The following is a 25,432-nucleotide window of genomic DNA, read 5'->3' as shown; positions in this document are numbered from 1 at the left end:
GGGGGGGACCAAGCACCACTAGGGTTATTTACAGCAGAGCTTGTGGGACATTGGGTGCGGATAGGGACTGGAGAGCTGAGCTGGGAAATGGGCTTCAGTGAGAGCAAAACTCCCTGCCCCAGAGCTGCATTGAGAGAGGCATTCTTGGTCCCCCAGCTGGCCAGGGCGCCACTTTCTCTTGGCTCTTAGCCTGCCCGCCTTCTCCTGCAGCTGACGTACCTGCCCCAGCCCTGGGGCAGCTGCCGGGCCAGCGTGAAGGGGGAACAGGTTCTGCCCGGCTACGAGAGCTACAGTATTGCTGCTTGCAGGCTGCAGTGCGAGAAGGAGGCTGTGGTGCGGAACTGCCAGTGCCGCATGGTGCACATGCCAGGTAAGGTGACCCACCACCACCCCTCCCCTTAAGTCCCACGGACTCCAGGACTCTCTCCTTTTGCTGCCTCGTTGATGTGCTGGAAAATGAATTCATTTCTGCCATGTGCTATTTTGACACTGTTGTCATTTTCCTGGACTGCTCTTGTTCCTTTAATGGAGCAGCCAGACATTTGGCAGCCAAGCAAGTGAAGCTTTCCCCATAATCCATCTGTGTGCCAGGAAAAATTTTGTGTGTGTCATACAGTTATTAAAGAGACAGGAGCTGGGGGAGACATAGAGGCAGCACTCCCACATACCCTCTATGGGCCCACCCTGCTCTCAGCCTCCTTGCACTGCCATATTCTGTGCCTTCTTGGGTATTAGGATCCCTGACACACTCAAGTTACTTGTGGGAGAAGAGACTGTCTTGCATAAGCCCCTGGTACAGTGGTACCTCGGGTTACATATGCTTCAGGTTACAGACTCCGCTAACCCAGAAATAATACCTCGGGTTAAGAACTTTGCTTCAGGATGAGAACAGAAATCGCACGGCAGCAGCGGGAGGCCCCATTAGCTAAAATGGTGCTTCAGGTTAAGAACAGTTTCAGGTTAAGAACGGACCTCCAGAACGAATTAAGTACGTAACCCGAGGTACCACTGTAATTTTGACTCAACTTTCCTATAGCGCAGATCTTTGCCCTGAGACCTCCCTATTGGAGCAGAAGTGTGACCCTCCATAGTGACTCCATGCAGGCATGTGAGCACCTTAAGAAAAGATCATTCAAATTATGTCTCCTCTGGCTCAGCCCCTGGGATGCGTTGGGCTGGCTGTAGCTCTTCCTTGCCTACCACACCAGCAGCTGTTCTGCCTCCTTCAGTCTCCAACCCCCCCCCCCCAGCCATCTGCCACCTTCCAGGGCATCTCATCACATGAAGTGGACAAACCCTCCACAAACCCCCATCTAGAGAGCGATCAATCTGACAATGAAGTCCTGGGAGGACTTGGGTATGTATGTTTAACGTGGAGAAGAGATGATTAAGAGGTGATACAATAGCCATCTTCAGTTCTTTGAAGGGCTGTCACATAGATGATGGAGCAAATTTGTTCCCTCTTGCTCCAGAGGGCAGGACCCCAATCAGATTACAAGAAAGGGGATTTCAACTAAATGTTAGGGAAAACTTCCTGGCTGTACGCAGTGTTTGAGAGTGAAACAGACTGCCTTGGAAGCTGTGAGGAGAAGGGCTTTCCTTCATTAGAGGCTTTTAAACTGAGGTTGGAAGGTCACCTACCAGGGATGTCGTAGCAGTGGATTTCCTCTATCCAATGAAGAGTTGAACTAGGTGGCCACTGAGGTCCCATCCAACTCTAGAACGTCTTATCAATACAGGAAATTTACTGCTACACTGTCCCTGTTAAGTTTCAGTCCATCCTCAGCTCAGGACTCATCCAGACTTCCTTTTGTGCTGCATTTCTAGGCTTTAAAGCCCTGTGTCCGAGTGGTTTTGTTTTGTTTTGTTTTTTGTCTCTCCACTTTCCCTGGGAAAACCCTTGTTTTTACTGCTGAATCAGAGCAAATAGCAATCTGCAAGGGGGAAGCCCTTCCATCAGCAATCCTAGGCAATTGCCTATAATTGCCTAATGAAGTGACCAACCGTCTCTTAACACCACCGAGTAACAGCATGAGCTTGAATTGGGGTAAGGAGAGGACTCAACTCTGTATCTCACTAACCAGGTCCTTCTCCATCAGGTAACGAAACCATCTGCTCGCCCAACGTTTACATTGAATGTGCTGACCATACACTAGGTAAGTGCTTCAGCAGATACTGAGCAGCCCATTAAGGGACCTGGGGGGAGAGGATCTGGTCAGCCAGTAGAAAGGAAGGGGAACCCCTATTAATTGTTGTAGACACAGCTGGGTGTTTGATGGCTTAAGCCATTAAGCGATAAGGCTGAACAGTTTTTGTTTGTTTTGTTGTTTGTTTCACAGTATTTATAGTGTGCTCTTTGTGGAATATTTTCAATCCCAGAGCAGGAAAGAAAGTAATAAACAGAGGGGGAAAACAACAATGTACAACATTACAAAGACTGGTCCAATAAAAACAAATTAACAGTTCTATCATAAGTCAAGCAAGTTTAGTATGGTGGTTTTTGAGGAAGAGTCAGGGAGGCTAATACCACAATCCTTCAGCTGGGGTCCAGTGGGCTGGTGCAGAGGAGAGGAGGGCAGCTGTCACCCTGGGGTGTGATGGAGAGGCATGATGTTGTTGGGCTGTGTCGAGGGCTCCACTGACCCTCTCAGACACGTGTTTGTATCCCAACAGGAGTCCCAGGAGGATTTCTAGACCATGAGACAGTGCCTCAATAGGCTGCAGGTCTTTTGCCATGGCAGGGATGAGCAGGCAATGGCTTGTTTTGATTGTTGTTCCAAAGTGTTCCTATCCTGCCTAACGTGCAGCTCTCTGCTCACAGATACAGCAGTTGAGGATTCCCAGGAGCGCTGTGTCTGCCCCACGCCCTGCAACTTGACCCGCTACGGCAAGGAGATCTCCATGGTGCGCATGCCCAACAAGGGCTCGGCCCGGTACCTTGCTCGCAAGTATAACCGCAATGAGACCTACATCCGGTGAGTGCCCTGTTGCTGATGCACAGCCCACAGGCTGTGGGAGAAGCACCAGAACATTATAAACAAAAATGGGCTAGGAGGGAACTGGGTTGGAGAACTATATGAGCCGGCTCAGCCTCTGAATCCTTTCTCGCCCTCCCCAACTCCCCTTAGGGAGAACTTCTTGGTGCTGGACATCTTCTTTGAGGCACTGAACTATGAGGCGATTGAGCAGAAGAGGGCATACAACCTGGCAGGGCTTCTCGGTGAGTGAATCTGCTCCTCTACCTGCCACCTTCCTTTGGTTAGGGCTAGTGCTCTCGAGGCAAAGCAAGCTTCGAGAAGGAAGCTACACAGGCAGGCAGGCAGGCAGGCAAATGGGCAAGAACCTGTTTGTGATTCACACCTTATGTTGCTGGGATGGAGACATGACGTGGGCTCACCAAAATCCCAAGGTTTTATGGCAACACAGGTGTCACCTCATTGGCCTTTCCCTGTCATCTGACAGCATCTCTGGCTGTTTGCTGCAGTACTGACTTCTGGACTCCATCACTGGTGGTGCCAGCAACGCAGGCCCAACAGCAGTTCCCTCTTTTGACAAGCCGCCACAGCAAGAAGGCGCCTGGCCTGGACTTTATAGAGCCCCACCCCCCTTCTCCCTGACACATCACACTTCAGGGCCTGAGCTGCCTTACTCCCTGCTGGGCACCCAACCAGTGTGCAGGGAGGTACTGCCCCCATAGCAGCTGTGCTCACACGCCTACTTCATCCTCTCCATGAGGTCTTCCTCCAACCTCTTCCTCCGGTGCTAGGAGGACCCTGGTGCCCATTGCTTTCAAAAGGAGCAGGAAGCTAACCCTGAAGGAAAGGAAAGCCATATCAATGCTCCTGCTGCTCACTCTCTTGCCTTTCCCCAGGCCACCGCATTCAGTCACCATTTCTCCCTCTCCCATTCCCTGATACTCAATAAAAGCGGCAGGGATCCTGCCTGAGGCCCTGTCACCCTCCTCCCTGCAGAGGCCTCCCCAGTGCTCAGGGTCCAGCAGATGACTTGCTTTTCACCATCGTCTCCCTTGCCCTAACTGCCTCCTTTTCTGCCAGGGGACATTGGAGGCCAAATGGGCCTGTTCATCGGGGCCAGCGTCCTCACTGTCCTGGAAATCTTGGACTACATCTATGAGGTGAGGGCCCACCTAGGGGAGAAAGAAAGGGTCTTGTGTTGCATTAGTTGTGACTTTGTACTGGGCTGAGCTTAGAGCTTGCATCGAGGGGGGACCTATAGCTCTGGCACCCCCCACTAAGATAGTGCTGTACCGTTAACTGCTGACACCTTACATAGAGCTGGCAAACTCCCCTAAATTCAATGAGTTTACCTGCTGTCAGCACAGGCTATGCTATCCCCCCCCCCCCAAGGTGGTAATAACCAGCACCTGGACCACTTCTAGAGCAAGGATGAGGAACAAGGGATACTTGGAGTTGGGAGTCAAACAACAGCTAGGGAGCCACAAGTCTGCCCTGCCTCCAGTACTACAGAACAAGCTGGTAACATCTGCTGCATCTGGACAGCTTCAGTGAACTCCAACCACAGTCTGTATGATAGGTCCTTGCTATGGTCCATGTAGGATGCTTGGCTGTTCATGACTACCTGCTTGCAGGACGAAGAAATCTAGCTTGATGACATCATAGGGCAAAGTGGGAATAGAGCAAAATGCAAGTTGGCAGGAGTTGCTGTGTGTATATGACACGTTCCCTACTGCAAAGTGATATAGGAGTTTAAACACACATGGAGCTGCCACTCTCTGCCTTTTGCTGTGCCCCAGGTGATCCGTGACAAGGTGGCCCATGGCCTACGACGCCCCAAGCCCCCTCTGAAGAAGCCTTCAGGCAGCATTGCCACCCTGGGACTGGAGGAGATCAAGGAGCAGGTACACTTGTTTCCCTTGCCACCCAGACTATTTCCTGCAGCTGCCATAAAATGGGGAGTGGGTGGATCGCTGGAAGGAAGCGAGGTGCAATTCTTTGCCTTTCCCAGCTTTGAACCTGGTCAGCTAGAGAGGGATGGGGAGGGTAAGAGAGAACAATATTCTATCTTTTTGCATATTTGTATTGGGTAGATCCACACAATGCCCACCGATATGAAAAATGATGTTGGAGAGTTTGTGTCATTTAAGCACGAGAGCCTCGTTTTGTTTGTGGACCACTGCATGCTTTGGGCCATGTGGGCTGCATGTGATGTGTGTCTGTATTTCTTAACAGCATCGGCTGGAAAAGATGCACGTTAATGTGTCAGCTGCTGTGCAAATTCTGTGTATTTATTTATGAGATGAGTTACAAACTGCTAACTGATAGAATACATCAAGGCAGTGTACAAAAAAAAAGAATTAGAAAACTATAGAATTATAAAACCGTAACATACAAAACTCAGGGATGGCTCAGTTGGTAGAGCATGAGACCCTTAATCTCAGGGTTGGGGGTTTGAGCAGCATGTTGGGCAAAAGGTTCCTGCATTGCAAGGGGTTGGACTAGATGACCCTCGTGGTCCCTTCCAGATCTGTGATTCTAAAACAAATGGCCAGCACTGAATCAAATTACTTCTCTTAGAAATGCTTGGCAAAACAAAATGTTTCCAGAATTGTCGGTGCCTGTTTGATTTCAACAGGAACACTGTGGCAAGTTACTGGTACCACCATGCTAAAAGCTTCGGTTTGTATAGAAATTAAACAAATATGAAATAACTATGAGACAGTAAGTAGGGCTTCTCCAGATGGTCACAGTTTTCTGGCCAGTTTATAAAGCACAAGGTGGTCCTTCAGGTAACTTCAGGTTAGGGCTTTATACACTGAGAGTAATACCTTGAACTTTGTTTGGTAATGTGCTGGCTTTCCGCACCAAAATGCTGATGCGGAGCTGCTCTGGCCAAAAACTGGACTGCAGCATTCTGCACTTGCTGCAATTTCTGAACCACCCTCAAGGGTAACCCAATGTAGGTAGCACTGCAGCAGTCCATTCTAGAGGTCCTCCAGGCATGCAGCAACGTGGCCCATGTATCCCTGTCCAGGAACGGCTGAAGAAGGCATACAAGCCCAAGCTGGGAAAGGCATTCTTAGTCACCAAGCACCCAGTGACAGTGATGGATCCAAGAGTACTCCCATGCTATGTACCTGTACCTTCAGGGAGAGTGCAACTCCATCAAGAAAAGGCAATTTCTGAAACTGCCCATTTCTGAAACTTGGGAACTTTCACACCCACAAAGCTTCCGTCTTACCAAGGTTCAGTGTGTATCTGGACCTGCTAAACACTGCATCGCCATTGTCATATATTAAAGTGCCTCAACGCTGGGTGTGACGTTGTGTAGTAAGCAACAAATGTTGCTTGAAGTCTTACAGTTCTGTTTGTCCTTTTTGTGCTCTGGACCATGGGAAGAGCCCTTCAGAATCAGACCAAGGTCCATCTGGTCCAGCACCTTTTCCCACCAACGGTGTCAAGCTAGATATCCCTGGAAGCTCATAGGCAGGACATAGATTTGATGGCTATCTAGTGTTGAAGTTGCATCCTGCTGAAGTTTCATTTAGCTATCATGTTAACAGACCAACATGCTGAGTTCTCATGTGCAACACATGACTGTGCTGCTGCAAGCAGTGTGTGGACATGCTCCTATGAGTATTTTTATGTATTTGTGTGAGCCCATTGTGATCCGGATAGACAGCGCCTATATACCAATACATACATGTGTGCATGAATGTATACATATACATATGCACATACATATGTTTCTGTTTGTTTGTGCATAAAAGAGGCAAGACTGCTTGTGCGATGCTCGCAGAGAAGGCTTTGGTTACATCTGTGAACCTGTCGTAGTTAAAATGGGGAATTTACTACAAAACCATCCTGGGCAATAAGTGTTTTACAGTATATAAACCCAGAGAGCAGTCAGTGGATGAAAGCACCTCCTAGCTCAGCTTGAGCATCTGTTCACTCTGCGTCTCTCAAGTGCAGCAGATTCAGTGTGGCCAGGCAAGTGACAGCTCCTCTCTGCTTTCCTCTTGCTGCATCCCACCTGACATGGGAAACCTACAACAGGGACCAGAATATGGAAAGCTGGTTACTTACGAAGAATATGAGTTATTGCCTAGTGAAATTGACAAGTGTGCTTTCCAAAGGTTCTGAGAGCTAAAGGAGATGTTAGGCCTGTGCTTCTAAAGAAACCAATCTCCAATCAGGAATGTTTTCCAGAAGTTCGTTTGCGGTGTTTATAGAAGGTGTCAGCAACTGGAAGCCTTAAGCCAAATCTGTCCCTCTAGGCAGTTGAGGAGTGTGAGATGGTTCCTCTACTTAGGGAGATGGAAACCAATGCCTTGACCCACCACCTCTTACAGCAGTGGAGGGGAATCTCCAGCCTTCCAGATATTGTTGGACTCCCAACTCTCCTCAGCCCCAGCCAGCATGGCCAACTGTCAATGAGAGTTGCATTCCAGAGACAGAATGTCTTGCTGGCCCGGGAATTTACAAAGATAGCCTTTGGATAGCAAATCTTGCCTCCTTGCAAATAAATAATAATCCTAAAGAGAGTGTAGAGAGCACTTCCACAACCTTGATAAAGAGACAAAAGAAAATCAAAGATGCACACTGGTGTTTTTTTTCAGAAACAGTTTCTGCAAAAGAATTGACCTACTTTGCTAACAGTTAATGAAGCAAATTGGTAGGGAGAGGAAAGATGGCAGGATATAACAGAACAAAGAAATCTAATCTATAATAGTAACTGTTTGAAAAACAAAAGATGTGACCTGGCACTGTACCACAATGACTCTATTTAGCTTTAAATCAGGGAGTTAAGTAGTGTAAACATTCAAAAACCAACATTGCACCCGTGAAGAAAGAGAGGCTCTGATATCTGCCGGCTGTTTGCTCACCTATGGAAATGAATTGTTTAGAAAATGTGTATCTAACAAGATGCTGATAAATCTCAGACCCCGAGCAGGAAGAAGCTGATAAGGCCATTCAGCTGCAGAAAGAGTTGACTGGGAATACATAAGATGTAAATGCAAGCTAAAGATGCATCAAAGAAGGATCCAGACTATGTATATTTTAAGAACTCCTCCAAATCAAGGAACCTGACCCAGTGACTTCCACCCACAGAAACAGGCTTTCACACCTAGATCAGCTGCAGTGCACACTCAACAGGCTGCCATTTGGAAGGAAAAGATGGTGCCCAGAATGAGATGGCTGAAAATAGAACTGATTGAATTACCCCCTCCAGATCCCTGTGCTGAAGCAATTTCTGAGTAGCTGTGAGTGCAGCTCTGTGCAGATTTATGTAAAGATCCTGTTGCCATAGATCAGAGTGAAGAGGTCTAGGAAATGGTCTTTGCATTTTTCACTTTTCTAAAAGGTTACACATATGAATTGGAAGGCAAAATCATTGTTTGCCTCTGTTATTTTATTGCACAAATAACAATAAGGATGACAATTAAATCAACCAAAGGCCTGGTTAAAAAGGAATGTTTTTGCTGGGTGCCTAAAGGGGTATAATGAAGGTGCCAGGTGAGCCTCCCTGGGGAGCCACTGCAGAAAAGGCTAGTTCTTGTGTTACCACCCTCCAGACCTCCTGAGGAGGCGGTATACGACGAAGGGCCTCAGAATATGACTTCAGGGTCCGGGTAGGTTCATATGGAAAGAGGCAGTAAGGTATTGCGGTCTTGAGTCGTTTAAGACTTTATAGGTCAAAACCAGCACTTTGAATTGGGCCTGGAAACTAATTGGTAGCCAGTGCAGTCAGACCAGGATCAGTGTAATATGATCAAACCATCCTGATACAGTAAGCAACCTGGCCGCTGAATTCTGCACTAGCTGAAGTTGCCTGTCTTCAGAGGCAGTACAACGCATTGCAGTAATCTAACCTTGAGATTACCAGAACATAGACATAGTAGTTAGGCTATCCCTGTCCAGTTAGGGGCGTAGCTGGGCCACCAACCAAAGCTGGTGGAAGGGCCATTGAAGCCACCTGGGTCTTGAGGAATAGCAAAGGATCCAGGAGTACCCCAAGCTACAAACCTCCTTCAGAGGAAGTGTAACCCCAAGAGCAGGCAACCTCCCACCCATCTGGTATAGGGAACCACCCATTAACAATGCTTCAGTCTTATCTGGATTGAGTTTCAGTTTGTTGGCTCTCATCCAGTCCATTACCAAGGCAAGACACTGGTCCAGCACTTCCACTGCCTCACCTGCAGAGGTAGAGAAATAGAGCTGAGTGTCATCAGAATACTGCTGACAACTTACTCTGAACCTCCGGATAACCCTGCCCAGTGGTTTCATGCAGATGTTAAACAACATAGACATCAACAGTGAATACAGAATCCTGTTTTCCTTTTTAAATGAAAAGTGGGCGTCTCAAGACTTCCTCATATAGTAGTCAATGGTATAATAATGGTCTTGTGCCTTCCTGGGCCTGTTAATCATTAAAAAGAAACCAGTCTTAACATACCTGTCCCCAAGTGTGCAAAGGAAATGCTACCAAAAATTGAAGAGGGCTCAGGCCTAGCTAGCCTTGGTCAAGCGCAGCACTTTAGTTTTCACAGAGGTGTAAAGAAGACCAGTACCATTTTCCTAGACTATGCAGAGGCTCCTGCTCCTGTGAACCACAGCAGACACCTACTGAAAGGAGAGAGAAAATATCTAAGACCTACCAGATTGTTTGGTTAATGGCCTCATTACTACATATCGACATTTTTTCACCGAGATGAATGGGAAGAGAAATAGATGGCAGAGATGGAGAATGAGGAACCATTCGCGGATTTAGGCACCAAGGATTTTTTTTATAATTTCTTTTTCCTGCCTCCACAGAAGTATCTTTGTCCTGATAACCTCTGCACCGTTAGTCAAGAAAAGGAATGCTTCAGAGCCGTTGAGTAGGAAAAGGTGTGCTGCAAATTCCAGCTTGTGACTTTCTCCCCTGCAACATGATTGTAGCTGCCGGAAATAAAACCCCTTAATACATTACTCCAGGGTAACTGGTCTACTTGAAATCACGCTAGGCTGTTCTTTCTTGCTCAGGGCACAAATCCCAAAACCAGGGAGGAAAACCAACAGCATAGTGTGGTTGGGCTTCAGAAGCTGGCAAATGAAATGGTACACAGATGCACAAATGTAGCAGCTCTGGCTCTGCTGACTGTTGATTCCCTGCCTGGTACTGCCCAGCCCATGCAGGGAAGATCAATGTGGAACTAAATTGTATCTGCTGTATCATTAGTGGGACCCTGAGACCAACACAGATGCGCAGTTCTTTGTACCAACTTGGAAGCACTGCCCCACCATCAATCCACTGCAAAGTAGCATGTCATCGAGGACGCTGGAAACAGATGGAGGATCCAGGTCACCCTTTGTTTAGACATGAATGGATGGCTCGGAGGCTGAGATTCAGGAACAGATTCAAGGACACAGAACCCGGAGAGGAGAAAATTTAGAGACACATGGAGGACTGGGAAGGTGGAGGAGAGTGGAACAGCCCTCTCCAGGCACAGGCTACACAAGAAGGCAGCGATAACATGAATGAAGCGTACTGAGAGCTGCTGGTGCCGGGCGTGGAGAAGCAAGGAATAAGTGGTGGCTACCAAAGAAAGGCAGCCGCCCGTAGGGTGAAGCCATGCAGTCTGCATGAGAATACATGCATTGGAATACAAACAGGTGGCTTTCTAAATGATGGGCTGGTGCCTCTATCTAAGCACATAAGAAGAGTCTGCTGGATCAGGCCCAAGACCCATTTGGTCCAGCATCTTGTTCTCACAGTGGCCAGCCAGATGCCTAGGGGGAGCTTGTGCACAGGACTTGAACACAACAGCACTTGTGGTAAGCCACTCAAAGATGCAGAGTAGAGGAAGACTGGGCCAGCACTTCTATTCTGGGTGCCATTTGCCATGTAGTCCATTGGTTCCTTCTGACCCAGCCTGGATGCAGATAATTTCAGGTCAGGGCTGAGTCTTTTTTGCAGACAACAGCCCTCCCACTCTGTGTTTTCCAGCCTACGTTCCCTTTTTCCGCTGCTTGACCTTTGGAAAGCTGGAACAGCTTAAAGGCCACAGGTTCCTTCTCTCTCTCCTTTAAGCATTATTCCCTGGTGGCTTTCCTGTGGTGCTAGAACGATACAAGATTTGGAGCCCTGCGGACCCCCCCCCCACACACACACACAAATGGGTGTTCCTGCTGAAATGGTCCCTTTCTACCTAACCAACTTCTAATGGCAGGAACCACCCAGAGAAAGGTCACAGAGGATGATCTTAACATTCAGGCAGGTCTGCATAGTCATGCGTATACAGCAATATTGTGTAATCAGGGCAAGCTGTAATGGTGCAGTTGGGCATTTCCTGGGGCCCCAAGGCCAGCAAGTGACTTGCTGCCTCAACAGTAGTGCCATTCTCATGTTACTTGGAGGATTCAAGAAGATCAGAGGCAGCATGACTTGAATTCTAGGTTGGCATGTCCCATAACATCTAGGCTCGCATGCTCCCCAAATCCTGGAGCTGGCACTGAATTGTTTGCGTGCATGTGTGAGTGAGCATGAGAGATAGGGAGAGCTGCATTGCCTGCCTCTAATCTCATGTGAGCATGATGGTGAGCGAGTGACATATACCGCATGCCTGTATTACGGCATGAGCGGGAGCCGTTCCGCTGGTGCATTCAATATCCCAGGAGCCCTGATGTTATATAAAGATAAAACACAGGAGGCAGAGCCAGGGAAAGCCCATCAAACATGCCGATTTTTGGCTGGCTCTGGAGCCTTTGGACAAGGAATAACTAATTAGCAGCTGAGTTTACTTTAATTTCCTGCTGCTGCCAACATTTAAGTCAATAGAAGCTAGGGCTCCTTGAAATTCAACCTGGCTGCAGCAAAGGGCTGTAAATAAAGGTGCAGACAGAGAACTACCCAGACTGGTCTTCGTTCCGTGGCAGTTCCAATGCTGCCTCTGATGAGTTGGCCAGTAGGGCACTGAAGGCAAAAGAGGCCCATGTGGCTGCAGCAGGACCTCTGGGCATCACCCCAGCAAAGCTGTGCTCACTCCTAGCACACCAGCCAAGATGAAAGCAGCATTTTGTATTCCACTTGAGTGGTTGTGGATTTACAGGCTTAACTCTGGACCCAACCCGCTGGAGGAAGTCCTTTGTTCTCATCTTGGCTTTCAGGACATGAAAGCTGCAATCCTGAGCCATTAAAATCAATGAGGCTGTTGCTGTCGATGTCTCAGGATTGCAGCCAAACATCCCAGGGTTACTCCTGGCATGGGATATATGTCTTTACTGCAGTAGACTCAGTACTGTCCACTGCACACTGGCACACTCCATGTGGCTCAGGGTTGAATTTGGACATTGGCTCCTTAACAGCATCGTTTGTCGGCACAGAGATGAGCTATTCTGGGCCGACTGAGCTGTGATTACTCGGTTCCTTCACTTTCTCCTTTTTATGTTTTTATTTTAACCTCACATGTAATAACCGTGCAGTTGCATATTACTTCGGTTTTTATCACAGAGATGCACAATAGCACAAATCAAGGGGGTGTGCCCTAGATACAATGCGAAGTACATACCATAAGGACATACGGAGAGCCTACCAGGTCAGACCAAAGGCCCATCTATCCCAGCATCCTGTTCTCGCATTGGTCAGCCAAATGCTCAGGGAAAGCCCACAAGCAGCACCTGCATTCAGCAGCACTCTCCCCTCAGTTGCAAGTCCAGCAACAGATATTCACATGGACCTCCCTACGTTTAGTACCTTCTTGCTTAAAATCTCAGGCAGCTGTGCTGGGAGAGTCCTTTGCCCGACACCCTGGACAGCCACTTCCATTGAGAGCGGGCAGCCCTGAGCTAGTTGATGGTCCTGGCTTCCCACCTAGTGCAGGGCAGCTCCTTGTAACCTAAACCAGCCACATGGTAAGAATTGCAGTTGCATCTGATTTGTGTGGTTTTTTTTGGGGGGGGGGAGCAGCTGTGAAGTTGGGAGAGACCACAAAAAAGTTGTTCTTCCTGCCCATACCTGTTGTTTGGACTTAAACCCAGGTGGGCTGTGGGAGGGCAGCAGGTGGGATGGGTAGAAGGGGTCTTATAAACAGCAGAGAACACCAAGAAGGAGAGAAGGAGTGCTTACAGGATAAGAGGAAGATTACAGTGGTGGAAGAATAGCAGGAAAAATACCAGAGAAGGAAGATTCCTCATGCCAGCTGGTTTGCAGGAGGGATAGGCGCTCACTCGTAGGATGAGCTGGGGCTCTTTGGTCCAAGAGCAGAAACCAGGAGAGCAGATATAAGCCCTGTCCTCTGACATAAGAGGGGATTGAGAAGAATCTGAAAGGACTTGTGGAGAACACCACACTGTTTTTCCAACTTCTCACAGTGGAAACCTTATGAGAAAGTGTTGATATCTATTGTAGGGGATGGATTAGAATCTCCCCCCACCTCTAAAAAAATAATGGGAGTGGGGTCTGATGCCAAACAGATTTTCAGCCACAGAAGCAGTGGAGCAACATACACCTTTAGGACCTGCCACTCTGCTTCAGCATAGGGTCTATCTAAACAGAAGCAAGAGAGATGGATGTTGTTCGTGGTCCCTCCAGGTTAGATGCACGCAACAGATGCCTCCAATCAATACTTATCTGTGGCAAACAGCTAGTGCAAAATAAGCTCCAGCGTAGGTGATCAGCTGTGTTGTCACAGCACCACCTTGTGGACAGAATCATTTTTTTCCTGAGCAAGTACTATAGTGACAGTTCATCCTTTCCTGCTCAAGCACCTGGAGGCCTCGTCTTCAGGAAGGATGGTGGCAAGTCCAGTAAAATTATCATGGAGTCAAGGGAGGCTGCCTTTTCTCCAGGAACTTCTGGCTTAGCCAGGCATAACATGAAACCAGCAGTGGCACAGTTAGGTCACCCCTGTGCTGGTAAGCTAATGAGCACATATTCAGCTAAGTTTTACTCAGCGAAGACCCATGAAATTAACAAGCATGACTAAGATAGATCTATTCTGAGTAAAATTTAGTTGAACACGATTTAAATACACACACACCCCACATTCAAGCCATTCTATCTTTATCCACATTCCATGAAGTGCATGTTTGTTTGTTTGTTTGCTTGCCTAATGTTTCTTGGAGATGCTGTACAGTATTTGAAATGCAAGCTTTTGTGTGTTTTTGACATGCTGTTTTTCCTGTTTGTGAAAGGCATTTCATGCTGTGCACAGGCTATGCTTTCTGAAGACCCATGGATGCAACTTCCACCTTAACCTATAATTAAGCCTGATCCAGCAATGGCAGCTTTCTAGCGCAGCAAAAACATTATCCATGGGGTGTAGAACCTCGCTGGAGAGAGTGGGAACCTTTTTCTTGTTTCATAATTGCAGCCGTGTCTGCCCTGGTCCCTTACCAAGGGAATAGTGCAGTGAAATGGATTAGACCAGGGGAATGTATATGGAATGAAAACAGAATATGTAGTATAGACAATGATATTCCCACATAGCAGCTCCATGCCACTGAAGAAATATCATCTGTGTGCAGCCTCAGCTCTCCGCATTAAAATTGCTATTGCACCTAGAGACCAATGTTAAGGACCTGAAATAAGTTTCCTGCCCGGGAATCCCACATTTTATTAACATTGGAATTACTACTTAATCAACATGAATTGTCCCCCTTCACCTTATTTATATATGCAGCAGCTAAGAATCATCTCTCTGGTCCATTTAAGAATGAGATTGGACATTCTAATCTCTCTCATAATTTTCTCTTTGAATAATATCCACCCTAAAGCATGATTCCTGAGCTCACAGAGCCTCTCTGAATTTGATGGTGTGAAGTATACCATGGTACAGTTTTACCCTCGGGAGCTATCATTTCATCTCATTCGCTAAATCACACAGGGCACTGCATGTTTCTAACAGCTTTATACCCACAGCTGTAATTATATTTAGAGTCTTGATCTCATTTGACATGGTTCAGTGTGGCATCCCTCCAAGTGTAGATTCCTATTCCATGGGGTGAGATTCCCCCCCCCCCACACACACACATCCCACCTTTAAGGGTGTGGGAGATTTAACAGGGCTACAGGCAGGGGGTCAAAAGCAGAGCAGGCTTAAGAACTTGCACTGGGAAGGAGTTATATTGCTGTCCAGTAGTGGAAATGGGGGACTAGACAAAAAAGGCAGGTGACTGTCAAGTAGGTAGGGACTGCCTAAATCTGGCTTGGTACATGGGATGCCTGGAGAGAGTGAGGTTGTCAGAAGGTGACGGAGCTGTTTAAGGAAGAGCTGAACAGGCAAAGTCTGTGATAGAGCATTCCGAAGGCCCATCTCAGAGAGCAAAATTTAGGAGTGGAAAAATATTGCCATTCTGTGCCATAATCTTAACAGCTCCAGCCTTTTGCTACCACCACAGAGGAAGAGAGTTCCTGCTAGTCCATGTTTCTTCATCCTGCCTCTTTCTTGTTTCTGGATGCAGCAGACAGTGTAATGTCATCACCAGGGCCAGGGCCAGGCTATTGGCGCCCTAGGCAAGGCTAATTACACACACACACACACACACACACACACACACACACACACCATAGCTAACTTAAAATTTCAAGAACAGATGTCCTGCAGAAATAAAATTCTCCAAAATATTATCAGAAATTTTTAAGATATAACAAAAAATAATCTGAATAAAGCTGCCCCTCAAAGGTCAGTCCTGCACTCCTCTGAGGCTTGTGCGCTGGACAGCTGCCTAGTTGGACTGATGGTAGCACTGCCCCCGGTCATCACACTGTGGAGCTGAAAGGGGCAGGGCAAGGCATAGATAGCATGCTGATGTTATATCACTTTGCAAGAAAGCGGAGATGTCTCTCCATCACTTCTTGTCACATGCAGCCTTCCTGGAGGTCTCTCTCTAGGGAACTTCAGCAGAATGCTCATAGAGCTATGTACCACCCACCCACCCAGAGGTACCAGCTGCTGTGCTGACCGTGTTTCTTCTTTTTCTTTCTTTCTCAGAGCTCCTGTGAGAGCCTGGGCCGCCACAACGAGGGCAGCTACCCCACAGGACTTCTGCCCAACCACCACCACCGCCACCACTACTCGGGCCAAGGGGTCTTCGAAGACTTTGCTTGCTAAGCCAGCTCGTGCGCTGCTCCCCCCAAACAGCAGCAGTGCCTCTGGAGCAGCTTGGGGCACAGCAGGCTCCGGCCTGCGCCAAGAAGCCTTTTCCAAGTGGCCAGGCCAGGCCTTCCTCCCACCTCCAAAGGCTTCCAAAAAGCACCGGGATGCTTTTATAGCCCCCTCCCTCCTGTAACTAGCCCCCTTCCCCAGTCCAGCTGGTCCTGCCCCTGCCCTCCAGGGCTCAGCACCCCCCCAACAAACCTTCCCCATACTGAAGCACAGAGAAAGACAGAGGATCAGCTGCCAAGAACAGGGAGGTGGAATGGACTCTAAACTGCTCCACTGATAGGAAGCAAGGCTTGACTGAGGCAGGCAGCCTGCCTAGAATTTCACAAAGTGGGAGGAAGGGGGACATGGAGTACGCAAGGGAGCAAAGAGGGCGTCACCAAAAGTAGAGGCAACTCTCTCTCCCAGGGCCCAGTCTATAACACGGTAGCACCACACAACCAGCTGCTCACACACAGCCCCACGTGGCAGCCTCTGCCACAGACTCTGAGTAGCGGGAGCCATGTTCCCTCCAACACCTCTCACTTTGTCCTGTCTTATCATTACTGTTCCTACTTACACCTCTTCCCTCAGCCTCCTTACAAACATACATTTCCATGTACCACTATTTTACATGCACACAAGGGTGTCTCAGGGCAGGAAAGAGGTCCTGTATCCCACTGGCTGCTGCTGCTGTTGGGCAGTGAGTGCCATGATGTACCCCACTGCTCACTTGCTGCTGCCCCCCACACTGAGACTGTGCCCACAAGGAGGTTTAAAGACCTCCCATCCTGCCCACGATGTGCCCCTTTACCATATGGGTACAGGCCCCTCACCCTCATGGCTGGCCAGCCGTCACCCATCCCTTCTTCCCTTAGAACTGTATATTTGTACATAACTGTTTTGGGTCTGTGGTTTTTAGCCGGCTACACTCAGTCTTTCGTTGCTGCAGCTGGCCCCTGCCGGCATTGCTAAAAACTGCTGGTAAGGCTGGACACCACAACATCGACGTCCAATCTCAGGTTCCCTCCCAGCTCAAGTGCAGAGGCCGATGCTGCAGGAGGCTGCTGGCACCAACAAAGCCCGAGTTCCCTTGGGGCAGCCCCTTCCCAGATGTACAGACACCCCCCCTTCCCACATCTTCCACCCTTCCACCCTCCTCCAGCAGTATTCAGGGTCCAAGCCACACAAAAACACCCCACCCTCAGGAGAAAGAGCCTTATGGGTCCCACACAATGTCAAGGGGAGGATAAGGAGCCCAGGCAGCCCCCCAGAACTCAGATCCCTAGGCTGAAGCACTTAGTAGCAGACTTGCCCAGTGCATCCACGTGTGGGGAGTGTGGGTGTGTGCGATGACTCAAGGGCAGCAGGGGGAAATGTCAACTTTCTCTTTGCAGCAGGGCCCTGAGTAAAGGTACAACAGGAAAAAGCCAACCAACCTACCTTGTGCTGTCTTGATGGGACAAGGGAATACCCCAGAACCCAGCTGTGGTCCTCAGCCCTCCATGTAGCAAACCAAAGGGGGCTCCAGCATGCACCGTCGAGACACCTCATGGTGTCATGCCCCACATTTAGGGAAACGTGCCTGTAATCCTGGGGGTGCATTTTCAGGAAGAAAGGTGGCACAGGAATATGCTGCAAATGCCCCCCCTCCTCCAGTGACAACACCAAACGCTTGCATACACCACCTTCAAGAGCCAAGAGCAGTCAAGGCATTTGACTGCTGCAGAGGGAGTGGGATATTGCAAATCAAATCCGCCTGCCTGCTGCATATGTGTGTGACTCCAAGGGTGCAGGCTGCAGGAGACTCGACTGGGACCCAGCCAGGGATCTTCCCAGGAGGGGGTCTGTTAATCCCATGACTTTACTGAGCGCGAGTCGCCGTTTTACAAATGTACAAGTTTCTCCCAATAAAGAGGCACAAGTAGAACTCCAGCCTTGTTTCTTGTGTCATCAGTGATTCTACCCACTATTATCTAGAGCTCCATCCTTCCTTGGTTTCTTTCCAGCTCTGCTCCTATCAGGAAAGGGATGGGGGAAAGGCACTGGACCATGTGACATAACACTTGCATTGAGGCAATGTCCCCTAACCTCCCTGCCAAGATGTCCAAATGAATGCTCATTAAATAGCCAATATTGTCTAATCACAAACAACTCGGGCTGAATGCTCATCTGCAGGCAATCAAAATGACACCATCCCTGGTGTCTGCTGGAGACAGGCAATCCTTACACTCATGTAGCCAGCAGACCAAACTAGAAGAAATGGTGGGAAGGAGATCCCATAACTAGTTTTCTTACTGGTCGGTTGGTTGTAGCGCAGGGAGTTGGACAAAGCAGCCATGGAAGAACCCCAATTGAGTGGGATGAACAGAGCTGGGGAAAGGTATGTTAAATTCTTTCTCCCATATATGCAAGCTTCCCAGTAATAAATCCATAATAGGCTAAATCCTGTACAAGTATATGTTAGCTGCGATTCTTGCATTGCAGGGGATTGGACTATATGGCCCTTTAGGTCCCTTCCAACTCTGCAATTCTCTAATTTTATGAACATAAAACGCGTTTGACACCAAGGTCTTAATCAACTGCCTAATATAAAACAAAAACAAATTAAGTATCATGAATCAACAAGCTTTACCTCACATACTCACGAGAGGCTTCAAGTCTGGAAAAAGATGATAAATTTGTATGGCGGTGGCTGGTTATATTAATTGGCCCAGGAAAGTTTGCTTTGATGAACAACAATTCATTTATCCAGAATGGCTATTTACACTGGAGATGTGAAGTAATTGTTTTGCCTTCCTCCTACAAAGTTTAACATCCAAGAGTCAAAGCTTATTGATTTGCTATGTTTATGGTTTCATTTCATTCATGTTATATTAAAGTACTGCTAAACAGTTTGGGGGGGGGGTTGCAACCCCACTGAAGAGTTGGGACAGATAGGATTCAAAAGCATCTTACAGAGGATACTGTCTTGAATATGTGTGGGTGCGTGATTTCAGATGGTGTAACGCTTAATAGCATAAAGCTTACTGTGGGGGTGGACACTCTCATTCCTTATTCTTTTCTACATATTTTGGCTATTATTGACAGCAGCCCGGTCCCAAGGGAAAGAAGATTCAACACCATATTGCAAAGAACACAATCCTGGACATTGGGCCCATCGTTTGGGGTGGTCCAAAGCTAACTGTGGGGTGCACCCTCCCAGCTGCTCCTTTGTAATTGTCATCTTGGCTCACCACATATGACTGGCCATTGTCCCAAAACTATGGCTTTGACTGGAGGACAATTATTGCCCATCTTGAAGAAGACGGTCACCCAGTCATGATGTGTACATATAATATGGAACAGACCAAAGCTTGTTTTGGGGTTCAGGGGCATATAAACTTTAGGTCCCTTAATAATAGTTCTGACTGAGCTTTGTTTTGAACTCTCAGTGCAAACAGGGAACTGGTAACCAAGTTCAAGATCAACTCAGTCAGCCTCCTTGTCCACTAGGCCACCAAGGATCTGCAACCCCGCACCCAAAAAGAAAGAAAAAAGAACAAGAAAAAGGGATGAATTGACACTACTCTTTGTACATATTAAAGGCAGCATGAGAGATTTCAGATTTGCCTGTGGTGAACAATTTGGGTGAATATGCAAGTACTCTGAGAACTCACAAGTTCACACAATGAAGCCAAATGCCATTCTGCACCACCCAAGCCCTCCTAAGTGGTCCTGGATACAGAACCATTGGTACAAGCTTGGCTGCATACAGAGCAGCCAGCAATAGCTGCCAGTTTAGCTCTTTAGGTTTCTTAACCAGTATTCTGGAGCATGTGACTCCACTGTTTTACCATCAGTTTCTAAGCTCAGCATAAAGTGAGCTGTCAGGAAGGACAGAGAGATGGTTGGGAAGAAAAACTGGGAAAACACTGCTCTTTCGTAATAGGCAATATTTCTTTCGAGCTATAGGCAAATAGACACAACAAAATGTTAAACATGCAAGTTAAACAAAAGCCTCCCTTTTCTCAGCTGATAATTGAGCTGGGCCACTTGAGCCAAGGCATTTATCTTCCCAGCCTACGTTCTGATAACCCATTTTAAACAAATCCACCCTAACTCAGCATGTACTCCCACTGCTAGATAAAAAGTTGGGTGGAATATATGGGAAGTCTTATCAACAAAAATAAACCAAGTTGACAACAATATGCTAAAAAATCTCTGCCTATATAAATGCTGCTGCTAGCACCTAGGACTTTTTTTCAGCCAGAACTCAGTTCCGGCACGTCTCAGGTGAGTGCCATTGCTATTATAAGAGAACAAGGGAGGTATTCATGGTGAGTTCCAATTACACATCACTATGGCACTTCTTCCTTTGGAAGCTTACTTGATTTCATTCTCCATCTAAAGATCACCTGGGCATTTTGGTCAGGGAGACACATTACGTTCCCAGTACTAAATTACTCTTGGGGTCCAGTATCTCCACCCACAGCAATTCTGTGAAAGAGTCTGCTTCTTTGAGGATTTCTGCTTTGCTGAACTTTAATATACAGAGCAAGACCACCTCTGGTATATGGCTGCCGAGCCTTCCTATGTAGCCTGTATCCAGAGATGAGTGTCCCGTTCCACTCTTCCATTTCTCCATTCCACCAGGTTTGGATTATGCCCACTGTGCTCTCCTTTGAGATGAAACCCTCCAGTTTGCCCAGCTTGACTCAGAGGCTTCTAGTCTGGGCATACTACGATTATGTACTGGGTTTCTTACGCACCCTTCACTACAAGTTCCGAGGGCAAGTTACAACATTATACAATAATAATAATAATATTAGAAACGGTTAAAACAAGTTACTACAGTCAGATGAACTGGGTGGATCCTAAAGTCTATAAATCTCAGGTATCAAAAGGCCAGAGTGAAGAGACATGCCTTCAGCTTATGTAGAACCCTATAGAAGGGAGGGGCCACACAACCCTTAGTGGGGAGAAAATTCCACAGGTTGGGGCTGCCACCGGTAAGGCCATCTCTTTGACCTCCCCTTCAAACCCACAATTGCCCCACCTGCTGAAACATTGCCCCTGCTTCTGAGTGATGGCTGAATCAGGAGAAGTGCAGCACCTTGCAGATTTACTGAATTCCTGCCCAGACGAATCTGTGGGCAACCCTATTAGCAAGCACAACATTTTCTTGGTTAGAAGTCTTTGGGGTACCAGGCGAAAGTCCCAGTTCACCCCTTGCAAATCATTTTTGTGATAGAGCCCAAATTATATAAACTAATTAATTTGCATTGAATGAACTGTGATTTTATAATGTTCTAATTTAAACAAGTCAAGCAATTTAAATAAATCATAGTAAAGTTTTAATTTAAACAAAAGTGTAGGAGGACCCAGCTAAACATCAGGGTGGACTCTCTTTCCTTGGATGATTTTAAGCAGAGGTTGGATAAACATCTGTCATTAATGATCTAGCTGAGATTGCTACATTGCAGGGGGTTGGTCTAGATGACCCTTGGGGCCCTGCAAACTCTACAATTCTGATTCTATGACTCAGCATCAGGTATATGAAAGGAAGATCATAGTTTTAATTTAGTTTTCATTCTTGCTTGCCTTGCCCTCACTCTAGCAAACTCATCTCTCTCTCTCTCTCTCTCTCTCTCTCTCTCTCTCTCTCTCTCTCTCTCTAACCATTAAACTGTGCTTTGTTGACTGCAAGTTCCTAATTCTCTAGCCTTTTTTAAATCTTCAGCTGTTTGTCAACACACATCAAAGTGTCCTTATATATTTCAGAAAGGATTAGGAGGAAGGACATGGGCTGGATTAGAAGGGGTGAGAAACGGATGTTCATTAGCAAGCAATCATCTTCTGGAAAGAAAAAAATAATGCTTATGATTAAATGAACAGAATTTGAAGAAGTCAATTTTAAATCTAGCTCAGGAGCGCAAACGGATCAAAGGAGGGAATGTAAATACACCCCTTAGGCCATGACTTGTTATGGAAATTCAGAATAACCTATATCATTTGAAATGCATGGACCTCCCTCAGTTGAAATCCTCTGGACCAAACCAGTATAAATATCAGACTGTGGACTCTCAGCTGCACTTACAATAGCACATCACTGGCATTTCTATGGGACAACTGCTAGCGACCGTGGTTGAGAATCTGACTTTGCAGGGCCCTTCAATCTCATCTTGTCAGTTACCGGTATGTGTGTTATGCTCTGCATTGTTCTGTCTGGTTTTATGAAAGTAGAGCAATAAATTAAGCAATTCCTGCCTCTCAAGTTCTTTGCTTTACTTTAAATGACAACATATTATACCTTAGCAGCACATTATTTCCCTCAAAGAATTCTGGGCACTGTAGTTTCTTAAGGGTTGCTGGGAATTGTAACTATGTGAGGGATAAACTACAGTACCCAGAAGTCTTGGGGGGGTGTGCTTTGAATGTACTTTGTAAATACAGGGTGGGGAATGGTTTTCACATTGAGTGTTGTATTTCCTCATGGAACCCTCTGGGGCCAGTAGTGGACAGGGCCACAAGCAAAAATGAGTTGGGCAGTGGATATGACTCTTACCTTTCTACAGTGGGCTACACTCCAGCCAAAGGTTTCCACAACACACACACCCCTCCATCTAGGCAAGCAAGACCCCTTCCCAAATATTCAAGGACACCAGTGTGAACAGGGCTGGGCAAAGAGTCTAAGGTGCTGTATAGTGAGAGGGCTAGAGAGCATCATTTATGCCTTCAACCTGAGATTCCCCATACCTGATATAAATACTGAAGGCATAAAAACCATATGTAGGGAGCCTCCGCAACACTAATCAATTATGTCATTTCTGGTGTAGTAGTGAATTTGTAATAGAGGAAATCATTAGGCACATTTTACAAATCAATTCAATATTGCTCCTCTTATGAATCTATGAGGTAGCCCTGGAGCCCTTATTGTATCCTGTCCATGGCCTTCGCAAACCTGGTACTCATCGGTTGCCATCAACTCCAGCCAAGACGGCTGCATAAAGACTCCACAGTGTTGCTATTGGTTGCAGCCAGTCAGGAAACAGGCCTGCACTGCAACACATCTATAGCGTGCTCCATAAAACTCATGACACAAACCACCATGGAGAATTGCTTTAGCTGGGAAGCCCGCTCAACAAAGTAATCTTTCTGAGGGGCAAAGCAAGAGTGACAGGTTTTAGGAGACATGGCAACTGGGGTCCCCTCGCCCAGCTTTATAAACTAATGTGAAAATCATGTCTGTCGCACGTATTGTGTGAATCTTTACAGAAAGGCATTCTGGAGTCATCTTCTCCATCCCTTGATAGCATTTTATTTCTTACCTTCAACAATGGTGCTCTTGATTTTTTTCTCTTTCCTGCGTTGCATCCATCAGCCTCCAGAGTGTAACATACCATTTTGACATTTTCTGGTATCTTTCCTACGGCTCTGATTACTGATTTGTATCCTGTAAAAACACACACTGCATTTTTTTGTTCCCAATTTGTAATCACAATAATAAAAAGGCTGTTCTTATGTGTGTGGAACTAGTATGAATATACAGTGAACTGACTGGCCATGTGGTCCAAGAGCAAAAAGAATAGCATTGATTTATATTTCACTTGCCATTTTTCTCCTGGTGCAGCACAATCACATATTACATGCATTTAACTTATGTGATGTCAACTATAGGCAGTTGAATTCCCACAAGTTATAAGCGGGGTTGGTGCGTGGAGAGGGCCTTGCTTGAGAAGCAACACAATGAGCTTAAAAAGCTCACCGCACCACATTTTCCTGGAGCAAAATTTAAGCTCTCTACTTTTGTTTCCTGAGCAAGGCTCCCACAAGATCTCACATGAACTTGGGCGGTCCCAAAAGACCTTGTGAGAGCATCCCGGGTTTGCTGGAGCTTGCGCAGGGGTTCAGTTCTAAGGGTTTGGGTATTATGCATTTTTGCATATACACAGAACCCTTGGAATTGAACTCTGCATAAGATAAAATCATACTGTATTATGTGCTGTCCCACCCACCCCAGACCACGTTTTCTTTTGAGTTGTAAACATGTGACCTGACCTGCCCCTCAACATCAAGAAAGATTTAAATTTCTAAAAATACGGACCATTCTTTTAAACAAAACAGAACACTGACTGCTTAGGGGTTCACAAACATGGACCATCACAGAAAACACGCACAAAATGTAAGTAAGGATCGGATGCTATTTCATCAGAAGTTCACAAACTCTTTGCTCCCAGGGTGAAAAGGATCACTCTGTTAAGGGGTCTCTGCATCATTTCTTTACATGACTTATATGCCAACACTCACCATTCATGGTTGGAGAAAACTGACCCAAATCTGACCCACTTTTTTATCTGGGCTGGCTTTTGAGCATGCACAGAAGTGAGAATTTTAATGTTATGATTATTTATGGTGTTAAAATGTTACGCCATTTTAAGTGGCTGGCTTTTTTGAACACCATTTCCTGTCCATTACATGTATGGGGACAATTTGATGGGTGCTGCTCCCACACCTTTCCTTCCATTTTTTTCTATGAACCAAAAGGAAAGGGTGCACTTTTCCCACCAGTTGGTGCTGAAGGCATGTTCACAGAGCAGAAGTACTCTTGCAAAAAGAAAAAAGAAAAAGAAAGTTAAAAATAAAAACAAATTTTGCCCTTGTAAGTACAGGAAGCAGGAAAGGAAAAGGGAAGGAATGCTTGGCTTCCAAAGAAGGAAGGAAGGAAGACTGCTTTTTTGTGCAAATTGGCATATCAGAAAATCTGTATTTCAAAAATACTGTTTCTAAAAAAAAGGTGTGCATGCACAAGTAAACAATCTTTGCCTCCAAACCTACAACAGATGTCAGAGTTGTTGATGTATTATTTTTTGCAGCTCTTTTATGCAAATCTCATAGATAGCTAGTATTTTTTTTAAAAAAAAATACTTGTTTTAAGGTGCATGCACACAGGTAAACATACCAAGGCGCATGCCCACAAAAGATATCTGGCTCCTGGAACCTACGGTGTGTAGGGTGCACTCATTGCGCGAATGGAAGAACAACACACAGTGCTACTGTATCCCTTCAAGCAGCAACCACTAGCATGAATGGGAAACGGACAGGTTTTGGAGGCATACAATTGAAAGCACTCATGTGTGGAGGAAAACACACATGCACATTAGCACCCTAGTGTGGACACAGCTACCTAACTACTTGTATTACATTCCTTGAAATACACATCACTGCTTTCTTTTCATCTCAAGGGAATCATACAATTCATAAATTAACTTCTATTGATTCCACAATCTCTCTCCATCATACAAACCAGGCATGCATACAGCCTAGAACAGAAAAATCATAACCAAACAC

General features: G+C 46.6%; 1 protein-coding gene across 3 annotated transcripts in view; it reads left to right on the top strand.

Moving 5' to 3' along the window:
* The window catches only part of ASIC4 (acid sensing ion channel subunit family member 4), a 211,674-nt gene extending 193,637 nt beyond the window's left edge, over positions 1-18,037 (top strand). For 2 of the 3 annotated variants that reach the window (XM_028740988.2, XM_028741004.2), the window contains exons 4-10: positions 211-370; positions 2,100-2,156; positions 2,822-2,975; positions 3,129-3,220; positions 4,056-4,135; positions 4,775-4,879; positions 15,953-18,037. In XM_028740988.2, the coding sequence (XP_028596821.2) occupies positions 211-370; positions 2,100-2,156; positions 2,822-2,975; positions 3,129-3,220; positions 4,056-4,135; positions 4,775-4,879; positions 15,953-16,072 (768 nt within the window). In that variant the 3' untranslated portion in view covers positions 16,073-18,037. Of the gene's footprint in view, positions 1-210; positions 371-2,099; positions 2,157-2,821; positions 2,976-3,128; positions 3,221-4,055; positions 4,136-4,774; positions 4,880-9,794; positions 9,951-15,952 lie in introns of those variants that run through there. The other variant, XM_077933775.1, reaches the window with a different exon arrangement.
* Positions 18,038-25,432: the final 7,395 nt, after the last annotated feature.

Source organism: Podarcis muralis, chromosome 1, assembly GCF_964188315.1.
Source record: "Podarcis muralis chromosome 1, rPodMur119.hap1.1, whole genome shotgun sequence".
Classification (NCBI taxonomy): Eukaryota; Metazoa; Chordata; class Lepidosauria; order Squamata; family Lacertidae; genus Podarcis; species Podarcis muralis.
Note: the sequence above shows the minus strand (reverse complement) of the source record. Positions and strands in the feature narration are given on the sequence as shown.